This window comes from Talpa occidentalis, unplaced genomic scaffold (assembly GCF_014898055.3).
Source record: "Talpa occidentalis isolate TD23 unplaced genomic scaffold, MPIMG_talOcc4v2.1 talOcc4.4, whole genome shotgun sequence".
In the NCBI taxonomy this organism is placed as follows: Eukaryota; Metazoa; Chordata; class Mammalia; order Eulipotyphla; family Talpidae; genus Talpa; species Talpa occidentalis.
The window spans coordinates 67855645-67870929 of record NW_023604295.1 but is presented as its reverse complement, the minus strand read 5'-3'; the positions used below and the strand labels follow the sequence as shown (position 1 = coordinate 67870929).

Sequence of the window (15285 nt, the reverse complement as noted above, 5' to 3'; positions counted from 1 at the left end):
ATTTCTGTAAAACAATCATTGAAATTACATTTTCTGTTTATTCTAACCTTGTAATTAACTATTCCTCAAGGTGGCACCCAATGATTTTATGTGAGCCAGACAACCGATTCAAACACTCCTCTGTGACCTCTGTGTAGAGACATAAAGAAGAGGACGCCAAATCAACTGCTGTGCTTTACCAGGGTGAAAACAGTAGTCTAAACCTTGTGGATACAGTCGATCATGTCTGGATTGTACACTACAGAGTTAATACCACAACAAAGCAGAACAGCAACAGCTATCAAGAGAACACATGAGGCCTTCAAGTCTGTATTCCTGGGTCATACTCAGATCTCTGCTATGTCACCACGTAGCACCTAGTGGAATGAACAAGAGCTAATTTTTCAAAGCTGATCCCGGCACGCCTATTACTTAGAGATCCAAATTGGGCCATCGGGGCTTCAGGAATGGTGCTTCACAGCTTGATCCTGCCACTATAAACTCGGGCCAGTTGCATCACTACTTTCCATGAGGAATTTAAGGGGTGTGACTGCATCCTTTCCAACCCTGCATTCCACATGTGACAAAACTGATCCAGCTGTTTGTCTGAAAGAAATTCCTTGCTGTCCTTAAAAATTAAAGAGCAAGTGGATATCCGTCCTCCAGGGGCAAGTCTCCAGCTGGAACCTGGTACAGGCAGTTGCGAAACAGAGACAGTGCCCTGGAGAGCATCTACTTTTGAATTCTTACCTCGCCACAGGGGGGTTAGCCCCATCTTGCTTTTTGAAATGGCAGATTCTGGATGGAGGGTGCTGGCTTGGCCCAAAGCTCTTGAGAAGTGTTCATCCACTACTGACCCAATGTCTCCCTGGAAATAAGTGAAAAGGACACAGCGAGAGTTAAGGTACTCCATCTCGGCAGGCTGGTCTTTCTCCTCCTCCTCCTCCTCATCCTCCTCCTCCTCCTCCTCCTCTTGTTTGCTGGGAAGGGTGACTTCCAGAGAGTCCTGCATCTTGCTGTATACCGCTAACTTCTTCTGGGATGGAATAAACAAAACACAGTATCAAAGACCAGTTTGTAAGAAAGCATCCACTAGTTAACTTTTCACTTATAAAAAAGAATCTAAATTTTAACATATGCTTGCATAATGACTCTTCTTCATTTGCTTTACTACATCTTCCCCATCCCCAAGTCTGTTTTCTCCTTCCTACCCTAAAAAAAAAGTCTGTTATTTCTAATTTTGTTTAAAAAAAAAAAAAACAACATTTCCTGAGGGCATATTTATAGTGTATGAAAAACAGGTTTGTTCTTTAAAAAATCTAGATATACCAAAAAGACAATGATTTTATTTTATTTTTTTAAAGATTTATTTATTCATACAAGAACCGGGGTACAGGCCAGATGCATGGGAGGGTGAGAGGATTCACCAGAGATAGAGCAAGGAGCAGAACAGGCAGACTGATTGAAATACACTGCTGAGGGGAGCAGCGGGCGAGACAGGAGAGGTCTGCGGCACCATGTGGGTATCTCCCTGGCCGGCCAGGATTGAACCAGAGCTGCAGAGGCTGCGGACAGCTTCACAGCACTGTGTTCAACCACCTGCATCACCAGGGGAGGCCCACCAAAAAGACAATGATTTTATTTTTAAGTGACAATTTCCTTCCAAGTTTTCTTTCTATTTTCTATTTTAAAGATTTAGGTATAGCAACCTTATAGTTGGGGTGGGGAGGAAAGGAAAATAGGAGTCTTCACTGTCTGGGGGAGGGGTAAAGAAGAAAAGAGCTTCTCACAAATGAAATAAACTGAAATAAAAATAGGAATGTAGCATCTTATGAAAAGACTTGGCAGATGTGCCAAACTCATTTCTCAAAAATCAAACTAAAATGACAAAATAAGTCTGTGTGAAGATTCATTTTGCATGGAACATATTTTACAGATGTTCCACTTACCACCATTATCATAGAGGAGGGAAAAAGGTATTATTATGGTTCACTGCAAATAATATAAAATATGAACAATAGAAAGTATGGCATTCAAATAGAAGTAAAAAAGGTTTGATTATTTTTTTAAGATTTATTTATTTAAGCATACAGGAGCTGGAGTACAGGACAAAGATATGAGGGGTGTGAGGATTCACCAGAGACAGAGTGGTGAACAGAACAGGCAGACTGACCAAAGTACACTGTTGAGGGGAGCAGCAGGCAACACAGGAGAGGTCTGCCTCACCATGTGGGCATCTCCCTGGCCAGCCGGGAATCGAACCGGCGCTGCAGAGGCCGCATACAGCTTCACAGCACTGCGCTCAACCCGCTGTGCCACCAGGGAGGCCCAAAAAAAAGGTTTGATAATTTTAGACTATTTTTACATTGTGAACATGGCTATAATAATAATTAATATATGCCAAGCATGCTTATAAAACTTTATGCCTACCACCTTATTTAACCTTTAGAATTCTACAACATGGCTGTTACTACTATCCATATTTTTAGAATTAGGAAAGTAAGGGACAGAGAAGTGAAGTGACTTGCCAAAAGTCTCTGGGTATATAAGTATTGGCGCCAAATGCACATAAAAAATATGCAGAGGTACATGTACGTGTACGTGAGAAGCAGGCAGGGCACAGTTATCTAGTGTGGATAGAAAGAACTGAATTGTTATTTTTCTTTGTTTTTCTGGGTTGTAAGTTTGTAGTTGTCTTTTCTTATTCCTGCTTTTCAATATTTCCAGAAACTTTTTATTGAGCATTATTTTCACAATCAACAATTTCTTTTTGAATTTTATATAAAAAGAGGATTTTAATTAATGATCATAAGACTCATGCAAATGATGAAATGAGATTTTATTATCTGTATACCTGGAAAAACCCCATCCTTTATCATATCATTTTTCTAATTTTGAGGAAAATATGCATGATGGAAATGAATGTGGAAAGGAAAAAATCATTCTAGAATACTAAGTAAGCACATAGTTTTATAAATATTATCAAAACACAAAACCCAGATTCATATTTCTAATGTAATGGCTAGCTTCCAAATCTATAGCCCCAAATTATAAATGTATCATTCAATAAAATTTACCCTTCCCCTCAACAGTAACTATGTTTTTGTTCTATTAGGTCTATCCTGAAATGTTCAGGCATGTTACAAACTGCTAGTTATTATTTAGGGGCTGTTATTTATAAGCACGTGTACTGCTTTTTCTTTAAAATGTGTGTCAGTGTGATTATAACTTGTCGAGGGATAGATAATTCATTCCTGATGGGTGAATATGCCTGGCTGATAAATAAGTGACTATAATGACTGAGTAGCTATATTTCCTATGATTAAATGAATATTGGGAATTATTCATAAAATCACAGTAGTGTTTCTCTGTGTACATGTACATTTACCCAAAGTTATATCATTTTCATACACACTGCTGAGTACTTAGGCATATTAGAAAGTATATGGAATGAAATCAGAACTGATAGACACAGTGGCTTCACTGTCCACAAATATTCATTATAATCTATGAAACTGATTTTTTTCTGTTAACGTCTAGCTCAACATCAGAATGTGACAGTGTGACTTTGCCTCTAATATTTTCATTTGTTTAATTTTAACATGTATTCTTTAAATGAAAGAGTCCTGCTGTGTTAATTACCCAAAGAAAGGCATGTTTTATTTTATCCCAATTAGCAATTAATTCTTAGAAGAAATAAATTAATTAAAGTTATATATGTGTAAAAGATTTGAAAACTACGTCAAATTTGAATTTAATCTATAGATTATTTAATTTATTCAGGATTCTAAATACTACACAATTTCATGTTATTCTTTTTTCACCAATTTTCAAATAGATATTAGTAAATGATCTAAAAATTATATACTTTCCAATATATGAAAAGAAATGATAGGTAATAGATATCAATATCAGACTTTTATACATATATGCATATCTACATTTATATAAGCATATTTGAAAATATTCCTTTTTGATATGTGAATACCTATTATTATATAAAACTACATTGACACTTCTATTTAAATATTTTTGGGAAATACTTATAAATCATGTGTTTTTCATTTCTCCCACTTCTTTAAGGTTGCTCTTTAAGTCATTAAATACATTTTCTTGGGAACTCTCAAATAAAATAAAACACAGGCTATGCAAGCTACCAATGGGCAGGACACAGGCATATCTATCATCCCTTCTTGCACTTGATATAGTTGGATCAATTTTCACTAATTATAGTGAGCCAAGTTAAATATTTATATTTATAACACATACAGATACATACACATATTCTCATATGCTTTCACATATACATTTGTAGTCTCACATTCAACATCACTGATAAAAATTCTAATGTATCCAAATGACCTGATAGCTCTTAAAAAACTAACACTGAATTTGCATACATTTTGAAAATATGAAGTGTGGGTGTAAAGAAAGCACAAAGGCAAAATGTAAACAGTAATTGATTCACATGCTGATATTCACACCATCCTAATATTTTTCTCCATTAACTCTTAAGGTTCAACTACTTTCTTAACTGTAAAGCATGCTTTGCCTTTTTTAAAACTAAATATACCGGGCCTCCCCGGTGGCATAGCAGGTTGAGCGCAGAACTGTGGAGCTGTCCGCAGCCTCTGCAGCGCGGGTTCAATTCCTAGCAGGCAAGGGAAATACCCACATGGCACAGCAGACTTCTCCTGTCTCACCCACTCCTCCCCTCAGCAGTGTCTTCGGTCCATCTACCTGTTCTGCTCCTTACTCTGTCTGCTGAATCCTCTCACCCTCCCATACCTCTGGCCTGTACCCCGTTCTTGAATAAATAAAAATAAATCTTTTTTTTAAAAAAAGCTAAATATACTATTCATGTGCACTTTTGCCATATTCTGTATTCCCATATTCATTCGGAATAAAGCTTCCCTAGAATGATATTCTCTCTTGAGAATAATATAGAAAATACAGAACTTTGAGAATAAACCTCTAATTGTTAGAACCTAGACATCAAGGTCCTAAAGGCAATCAAGTTCATATTATCTCAAAAAGCACAATCGCTCCCTAAAATTATCCAAATCTCTTAGAAATGGTCATGCTTTTCTTAAGAAACCTTGATGAATTGTTAACAAAATAAAAAAACTCATTGAAAGGGATTTCAAAGCCTAAGAGTTTATTTAATGTGCATTGATTGACTCATCCCCCACCATAGAGTAATGATATTCCTCAGGTGAAATGATCCTCGACTTAGGTGAAACAATGAAGGAGTTAATAGTTGAAAAGTAAAGCCAATGAACAGTGTCAAGGAGTCAGCCTTAGCAGTGCAAACCATACCCAACCACCTCACAGGCTACCATCCGCACAGCAGAAACAAACTCTCACAGGAATGTTCAGGGGAAAGGATTTGTCTGACAAGAGAAAGACTTCCATGTCAGGAGCCAAATACCACTAACTCCCCAAGGCTTAAGCCTACAAAATGCCAAATGATTACTGTGCATATGTGGAAACTTTTTTCCTACGGAAACAAAAGTATTTTAATGAATCATTGGATTTTTGGAAACAACTTTTTAAAAAAATGTACTAACTATATCTTCTCTAAAGGCAAAAATTCTTTCATGTTCAAAAACATGGCTGGAGGCTGAAGGAAGGCCCACAAGCCTGGATGAATGTTCCAAAAGTGTAAAGTCTTAAACACAGTACTCTGCCTTTGATTATATTTTTCTGAATTTACTTGAATAATAGATTATTTAAAATATCTCAGAGAGATGTGAAATTCTGATCCTTAGTCCATTTGGAGGAGGAAGGATCATGTTAAGGGAGGATGGGCCAGGACGAGAAAGAAAGATAAGACCTTTCATGTATTTTATCTTCCTTAACTCATACATGCTTAAATATTTTGTTAGAATAATTACTCCAAATCTATATGTGCAAAGACTGATTTAATTTGTTAGGATTATCTAAGTAGTAAATGACAGAGGTGAAATTGGAAGCTATTTCTGACTACAAAAATATATGAAAATAGACTAAAGAAAACAAGGCTTTATTGGTAATTATTTTTATTGAATAATCAGAAGCCCATAGTATCACATGATAACTAAGGATAAGGATAATCTAAACTTATTTATAAAATTAAAAAACTAGAAATGTAAACATAAATTGGAGGTGTTATTAAATAATATAGTGTCATTTGTGTGTGTGTGTGTGTGTGTATAAAACTGAATTTTACACCTAAAAATGTATCAGTCTTATTAGCAAGTTGGATATATAATACAATTATCTACCATTTTTCTGGAAATCCTGTTTTGGAAATGTTAAGCAGAGCCAATTTTTCATAACACAGTAACACCTTGAGATTCTGTTTGCTTTTTTAACACTAAGGAAATGCAAACCAAAAATAATGTTACTTAACATGACTAGCTATTTTTGAGCACAGTTTCCCCTAAATGATTATGGTCATTGAAAAAAATCAAACTAATTCCCTCCAAGGATGAAAATTTTCCAGTTTCAAGGATGTTCAAAAAAGAAACTGTGCCACGGGCTTAGAGTGAATTTCAAAATTTGCATTCCCAAAATGTTTCAAGCAATGATCACATCATAAGGGTATGTGTTCTCGCTCAAACTGACTACTTTGAATGAAGCAACAGTTTCTGATGTAAATTTCTGGTATGTTTCTATAATCCAGTTACTAGACTTAGGGTATGATTTCACTTTTAAAATTTATCTGTTATTCATTGAATTGTCAATTAACTCCTATTCTGTCTCAGTACTTGGGCCAAGATGCAGAGCCATGAATATCAAAGTCATAGTCTGCCTTTAAACTCAACTCATAACTAGTTGGGAGAAAAAAATGTAAGGACAATGGTAAAAAGAGAGCCCCATGCTTTATTGATAGGGCTAGATAGTCTTAATTCTCCAAGAAGCCAATATTCAGAAACTAATAGGTTAGAAGCTACCATTATTACCTCCTTAAAAGTATGAACTGAAATTGCCTTCTTAAATTATTGTTTTCTTGTTTCTAAGCCTGCCCAGATGGAAAGGGAACATTTGAAAGAGAACTGGAATGGGAAAGAGGACATAACCAAAACTAGTCACAGGAGTCTGGATAAGTTACTGGATCTTGTGGCCCTGAGCTTCCTCCCGTGAAAGTGAAGAATTTTGACTTGATTATCTCAGAGGTCTTGTCCAACTCTATATCCTAATAAGCAACATACTGGAGCTCTAGACAAATTCACACTTAATTTTGTTTCTTACATTGGCTGCCTTCTCTGATTTTGTAGGCCACTAGCCAAAAAAACCTACAGGCTATTGAAGACTAATGCACTTCCAGACATGGATCAACTATCCCAATTCCTAGGAATTAATTAGTTTTGGTGCTTCCTTTTATCTATTTTCATAGTAACAAGCATCCTTCAAGTCCCCCAACTAAATCCCACAAAGACAACTGTTTTGGAATGTAGTTTTAAAAGGAAAGGACACCTGTTTACTCTAGGTCATTCTTTTTTTTTTTCTATGAAAGTATGAGCCAAGTGAAAAATAGTTCAGTTACCCCAGTTCAGACCACACTGTAAATGACTGGCATAAATCTGGTATCTACTGAATACCTATAAATAAGGCATTTATGACTTGTTTCTAGCAGCAGATGTTTGGGTCCAGTGGTCAAAGACACTGTTAGGGTCTTCTGAAATGAATAGCTAAAGCAGAAAACCAGCTGCCTAAAGAGGTGCTTTTTGAAAAATTAGGGTAGACTTTTGCCCAAAATTATTTCCTTCACTATCTTTGCCAGAGTCTGAAACTCAAGTATTAAAGAACGTTTGTTTCTTGAATGAAAATGTTTTCAGGTATATGATACCTTAAATGAATATTATCTATTACTGGATGCATTTATTTTGAAATTTTTAGACAGCTGCCTAGAAATATGACCTGTGGGAATGGGATCCAAATAAAACACACAGGTATTAGAATGACAGTCTCCTAACTCACAATTTTCTTTAGGATTTGCCCTCGGCATCATGAACATAATATTTTCAATCTCATAGAAAATTCCTTTTGCACAGAAAGACACAAGACAGAAATACAAATGTGGCCCAACATGGTCAGCACATCTCTTTTGAAGTAAAGACTCACTGGGCAGGAGGACAAGACTCTACCCTTTGAATATCTTCACCCCCCTTGATATGAATCACATTCCATCATCTCCAACTTCATGAGATCTGAGACTATTCTAAGTTGCCAGGTGATGTAGAACTTCCTTGCATTTATCCAAAATATTGTAAACTTAAATTTCCAAAAAGTTTGCCTTGTCCTGGCGTTTGATTTCCTGGTGAAGAGATCCTCACCATGCCTGATTTTATAGGTTTTCAAGCCTGCCCTTAGTTAGGTAATTATAATCTCTATTCTGGTTGACTGCCATAGACAACAGTTCAGTTTTGTTATTTTAAAGTTTAATTTTTCTTCTAGTTTTGAATATTCTTGATGGAAAGTTATTAGGAGGATAAAACTGTGGGGCACTTTAAGCTTCGAAGTTTCTGATGAAAGTTAACTTGTGTAGTGTGGAATTATAGGGGCTGTTCTTTTTCAAACAAGTCCAGTATGGATTCTTAGAAATCCACTTAAGTCCTTGCTTACAGATGCTTAAGAAAATTAGATCCTCTAAGTTGACTGGGTATTGAAACTATTTAGGATGTAATTATGTTCTTTCCTCTTAATGAATCTAAACTTATGTTGGAACAGCAATGATAGATGAGGCACTTAAAGCCGACTGCTAATACTACTTCTTATTTTAAAATAAATAAATGTTCATTTGCTGTGTGGATATTCTGTCTCATCAACACAGGATGCAACATGGATAGCAAAAGTCATTAGCATAATACAAATGCTTGCAAAAGGACTTTGGAATGCTTAAACTAAAAAAGTACACTACCAAGGACTTGGAAAGAATTTCAAGCTCCAAGGCCAAAGAATCTACTGCATATTAATCTTCTTTATCAAAAAGTTGATTTGGAGCACTGAAGACAAAAATAAGCCTATTGTGCAATACAAAATAATAGGTGGGGGGATTGCATGGCAAGGTAGAAAGATGCTACCTTGGGAAACAAGGGACCAGATGCTCCTAATGTTATCACCAATAAACTTATCCTGCAAATTTTTTGCCAGGCATTCAGCCCTATGAACATCCATGTCCCCATTGGTAAAAGGAGGGGTTGAAATACGTTCTTCTGGTGTATTTTCCTGATAAACAGAATCTCAGAGGGTTCTATGACCTAACCAAGGTAGCAGAGTCAAGAGAAAGAATTTGAAAAAAACCCCTTACAAACTTCTAACAGGATTTCTGCTTCCCAGGTGCACTTACTTCAGATTTCAAGCCTACACTTTAGAAGCTTAGAAGCACTTTAATCTTAATTCAGATTCACCCAGCAGTCACCTTCGAAGAGGACCGAGCAAATATTCTCTCATTTCTATGAAACCTGAAGTGCGATTGTTAGAAAGCCCAATGCACAACCAAAAAACTGGTGTTTGCTCTTCTTTGTTTTCACTGCCTCATCTGTAAATTAACATCTATAAAGTTAAAGTTTTGCTTTAACTGTCTTCCTCATGTTAATATTTAGATAGTAACAGGCTGCATTTAAGATGAGAAGTCCATTGGGGATAAAGGGGGATCTATGATTTCATATTATTTTCCCTGACACACATTTCAAAATTTTTTCTCTTGATTCCTACTGTCACTGTGAAAAGACAAATGCATTCCCTTCTGCACATGTTCTGCAGTGTCATCAGGCCTTCAGAACATGTGCTGAGAGACTGACTCAAGTGTTCCCCCTAGAAGATCTCAGGGCTGCTGCATTAGGGTTATGAAGAGATGATGGGCCTGGGGACCAGGGAGCTCAACATCACTGGGCTCATCCTTTAAAACACACTGTAACATTACACACAGCCCTGCCACTTCTAGGAATTAACATGACAGACTAAAACACGAACTCTTCAGGTATATTTACAAATTACTTCGACTCATTCAGCCCAACCAACACCTAAGTAACATATTGCAGTGAAGCCTGGTGTTACATGCAGTCAATTATGTTTTTAAGACACAAACCTATTTCTTACATGCGATACATACTATGTATAATAAGAACCAAACTTACAATTTCCAAAGTACATCTGTGCTTTTAGGGAAAAGGCTAAGAGCACACATGCCTAGGGTTTGATGATTCCAAAAATAATTTTCAGCTATATGATCACAGATTAAGAGAAAAAAATATGCTTACACTTTAAAAACCCATCATCATAATGAACCATTTTGATATGCTAATTTACAAGGATGTCCGCACTATATAGCTTTGAGGGGAAAAATCAGTTCAAAGATACACCACTACAAATGAACACAAAAATAACGTTAAACTTTAAAGTTCTCTAATATTTTTCTGCTACTTTCTCTTTTTTCTCCTCAACAAATCAATTTTTCAAATGCAGTAGAAGTTGTAGTCCTGATTTTTGTCTCCAAGGCAAGATACTATTAAGGGTCACTTCCCATGTACGGGAGAAAACAATCTTCATGGATAATAATGATAAAACCTCATGGAATGCAAAAACAATCAAAATATGTATTCTCGGATGACTGCATTAGGGCCAAGTCAATATTAGTCCCACTTCACCCACGCACCACATAGTCTAAAAATGCTGTCAACCTGATAAGAATTTCCTGATTTACTCTTTTTTCCAATAAAAAATATAGGTCATCAAAATAAACTCCTGACAGAAAAGAACAGTAGTTACACTATCAAGTCTCTTTTTATTTACTAGCCAGTTATAGTCAAACAGTTTCTTTGCTTGACAAAAAAAGAAATCTCAAATAAGCCATTTCAGTAAAAGCATGAAAATTTCCAAGCACACTTCTCAACTAAGTTCTTAATGTCGACTCAGCTTAACAGCTACTGAAACACCTGCAGAAACCCAGGGGGAGAAGGTGGCAGTCTGTCTCATAGGTGCCACTCATCAACGCAGACAATTCTGGTAAAAAAAGAAAGCTCATTCTTTAGTTTGGGGATGGTCCTAGCAAAAAGAATGGGATTTGGGTACTGAGTCTCAGGCCTATTGTAAAAGTTCTATAAATTATTAAATTCTTATTGAAAACTAAATTTTAGGATTTGCCATTTATCATTTTTCTGATACTGAATTTTATTTTCTCGTTCAAAAAGGTATAACAGTTATAAGGCCAATCCATTCATATTCTAAAGGAGTTATTTTCACAACTCTAGGAAATAAAACCTTATTCAAACTTCTACTAGTTCAAGTAACATTTGAAAGGGAAAAATACCTTTCGGAATATTCTAGTAAAGTTTGAGTCTGTTGCTCTTCCACATTCCAATTTGTAATTGAAGGCCTCTACCATTCCTGAGATGGAGGAAAGGAGAGCTGGGAAGGATGGTTCTTTTGAGACAGTGTTCATAAAACACATAAAATTGATATCCAGGGCCTCTGCCTCACTTGCCTTACTTGAACCTAATGATTTTCACCATTACTTCTCTCTTTTATATTTAAATCCAAAGGAAAGCCAACACCATAAACAAAATGTTTTAATTTGCCACCTTTGACCACAAATTTACAAACAGCTTTCAGATTCCCACCCCGAAAGTAATCTTTCTCCGAAATGCTGAAGCTGCTAAATATTTTTTTAAAAAATAATAGAAAATGAAGCCGCTTACTCTTTTGCCCACGTTTTATCTTAGTGAAGTTCATACTATTTAGCAGATAAATCCCAGGCATTCACTCTTTCAGATTCAGCTGAATTTCAAAATCTCTAGATTCTAAGCACAAGTTACAATTTCTTTCCAAAAGAGCTGCGCCATCATTTTAGCAAAGAAAAGAGAGGTAGAAGAGATGTAGAAATGAAAAGGCCAGGTTAACTAAAGAACCAAATGCTTAATCACAATGAAACACATGGTTCCTAAAGAACTAAGAAAAAATAAGTCAACAAAGTCTGTAGATAGTAATTTCCAGCTGCCTGATAGGTGTCTCCACCTCAGAGAAAATAACTTGTATTCTCTGCCCTACCAGACTGACCCACCCAAATTCCCAGAATCAGAGGACCCTATTTTGGTACACTCTAGTGCCAGATACATATGGCAAGCAACCTATGTCTTGACACACATTCGGGTGGTGTCGAGTGTAATATCAGATATAGCTAGTGCCAATTTCCCAGAGCCTTACTATCCCTTCTAAAGGCACTACATCCTCTCCCTGATTCCCAATTCTTTTTATCTATAACATTCTCAGTCTCTTGACATGGAGAGGACCCGCCATCCCACCCAGTGTTCCAAGACTATCCCTCCGCGGGGGACACACTTCCAATAGAGGAAACTCTAAACACCTCTGTGCTTTGATGGAATTAAAAGTGCATGAGGAACTTTGGGGACAATCCCGGTCTTCTAAGTCACAGTCCTGAGAAGACAGACTACACAGAAGTCCCAGCAGCGTTTGATAGACGTTTTACCCCAGACCCGCACTGCACCATAAAAGTCCCAGAAGATCATCCCAGGAGCTCGCGGTTCAGGTAGCCTCTCCTACGTGTCAGTGACACTTCTCGTCCTCTCAGTCAAGAAAACCCTAAGACAGTCTCCCTTTTCCAAAGGAATCAAAACACTTGGTTTAAAGGAAAGTTTACTCACATCCTGCTAAGACAGACGCCCTTGTACGCTTCGGAGAACTGAGCCCTAAGTACCGACCGGGGCGGCCGTGAGAAGCAGCCTCTGAGGTCCCGAGCCAACAGCTCAGTGAGGTACCCAGCCAGGTAGCGCTTCACACGGAACAACCCCCCCCCCCCGCCCACCCGGCCCCGTCCACCCGGCTGCTGTCCCTGCCCGAAGCGTCTCCTCTCTCCTGATGGTTTTCGATCCGGGGCGCTCCCGCGGGTGGCAGAGCATCCTCCGTGCCCCCGCCCGGCGGGACGTCGCGGGAGCCCCAGACCGATACTCCCGGCGCCCCTCGCCTCCGCCCCCGGCGGGCTGCCCGGTCGGTGACTCACCTGCTGGCCAGGTTGGGGCGCCGCGTGGTAGCAGGCTGTGGGGCAGGTTGCAGCTGCCACAGGGTTGGGCAGATACTGGGGCGCTCCATACGGCTGGGGGTGATACATCACCTCCGCACAACTCATGGCAGCCGGGGCAGCGGCGGCCCCCGAGCTGCCGCCGCCGCTCTGCGCGCTCTTGAGACGGGCGCTGCCGCCGCCGGCCCTGAGGCTGCTCCAGCTGCTACTGCGGCGAAGGCGGGTCCTCGGCGGCCTCGGGCTCCGCGCGCGGCGCGGGATCGGGAGGGGTTGGCAATCAGCGGGGCCCATACGCGGGCACCTTCATCTTCAGCCCCTCCGGGTGTCCCCTCGCCGGCGCTTATATAGCGGCTCCGGGACGCAGCCGCCAGCCGCGCGCCGGGGGCATGACAGTGCGGGGTTCCGAGGAGGGCAGCGGCGCCCACCGCCGCGCCAGCCGCACAGCAGCCCCGGCCCGGGTCCGGCAGCCCAGGGGAGCCGCGGCTCTGGTTTGCATACACACAATGCACGCCCAGGGCTCGTCCTATCACCGGCGCCCCGGGTGGGGCGAGGACCTGGAGGCGGGGGCAGAGGGAGGGGTCCCGCAGGGAGGAGGGGGCACACGTCGCCTCCCCGGACGCCGGTGCAGAGCTCTGCAGAGTTTCCGCTGCAAGTCGGTCCTTGAAGGGCGGGTCGCCCAGCAGGGGGACCCCGGGGAGGGCCGGCCGCGGATTGGAGCGAAGTTTGAAGCCCTCTCCGCCTCTTAGCAGTGGGTGGGTGGTGGGAGGGGAATGGCCTCCGCGAGGTTCTGCAAACTCGTCTCCGCCGGGTCCCAGCCCGCCCCGGTCACCTGGCCGCCTGAGCGAGCGCTTCCCAATTCCCGTGGCTTTTACGGGGCACACAAACGCAAAAGCCAGGGTCAAACGAAGGCCAAGTGTGCGAAGAGGGAAAATAGAGCAGGCGCAAAATAAACTTCGGATTTGTTCCTACTTTAAATATAATCGTGAGTGAAAGTTAACTTGAGTACAAGTGCGCACATGCCAAGAATGCAGCTCAGTTTTTTACAAGCAACCTCCGCTTTAAGTTTACACCTTCGTGGTATGACATTCCTGTGGGATGTCGACCCTTTCTGGCTTTTTGAGCCTGGTTTCATAGAGTAACATAACAATCGATTAAAGCTCTTCTGCTACTGCTTAAAGACTCATCTACTTGCAAGAGGTTGATAACCCTCTCCACTATGAAAAAGAAAATCAGTTTGTAGGAATATAGTTATATTGTGATATATTTTGATATAATCAGGCAATAGAAAAGAATTACACCTGTTTTACAAATGAGCACACTCTCTGACCTTTAAGAAATAGATCTCTTCTAATATATACCCTTATCCGCTTTTATGACAGGGAGAAATCGCTCCTATTTTCATAGAAACTGTCCTTTGAGGAAAAGTCTGGATATTAAATGCTGTTATGGACTGAAACTGTGTCCCCTCCCTCCATACTCCCCAAATCCATATGTTAAGTCTTACTCTCAAGTGACAATGTGTTTAGAGACAAGGCTTATAAGGAGGTAATTAAGGCTAAATGACATCCAAAGAGTGGGACTGTAATCTGGGGTTGGTGCCTTAATAAAAGAGGAAGTAACCTCTGAGATCTCTCTCGATGCTGGCATAGAGGAAAGGCCTTAGGAGGACCAAGTGAGAACTCCAGGGAGAGAGGCCTCACCAGAAAATAACTTGAGCACACCCTGATCTCAGACGTTAGCCTCCAGAACTGAGAAAATAAATTTCTGTGGTTTACGTTAACTAGTCTAATGCATTTTGTTATGTGGTCATCCTTATACATACTAATACAGATACGCAGTATCATTATATAGATCATCTTTATATAGGTGTGTATATATGTATGAACATATGCATAACTACCCAGACAAATACATAGATACATATATACTTATACACATACTCAGAGACACCCAGTTACACAAACTGAAACAATCACATAGGAAATCTTGGCTACTAATAACAGCTCTACTTACAACTTGTTCTTTCATTCATTGAGTATTAAAGTATATATTTATGAGGGCTTACAAGTTTGCACATTAAATGTACTTTTTGTAGTTGGGGAGTATTCCTGTTACTAAGATACAAAAGCATTTATTTAAAATGTTTACTGCTACCTTTTTCTGAACTGACATCTGCTGTTCAGACCCCTTACCTATCTGTGTTCTAGATTCAGCTATTCAGCTTCTATCTGGATAGCTCTACATAGATGCCCCAGAGGAACCTCAATTATAATAACATGAATATT

At 39.6% G+C, this 15285-nt stretch overlaps 1 protein-coding gene across 3 annotated transcripts in view; it reads right to left on the bottom strand.

Annotated features, from left to right (window-relative positions):
* Positions 1-13500, bottom strand: part of VGLL3 (vestigial like family member 3) — a 47793-nt gene extending 34293 nt beyond the window's left edge. Inside the window, exons 1-2 of one of the 3 annotated variants that reach the window (XM_037525694.2) lie at positions 12983-13500; positions 730-1015 (exon numbers count right to left, since the gene is read on the bottom strand). In XM_037525694.2, the coding sequence (XP_037381591.1) occupies positions 730-1015; positions 12983-13291 (595 nt within the window). In that variant the 5' untranslated portion in view covers positions 13292-13500. The remainder of the gene's footprint in view (positions 1-729; positions 1016-12982) is intronic. The other 2 variants (XM_037525695.2, XM_037525696.2) reach the window with 2 other exon arrangements.
* Between the last annotated feature and the right edge of the window lie 1785 nt (positions 13501-15285).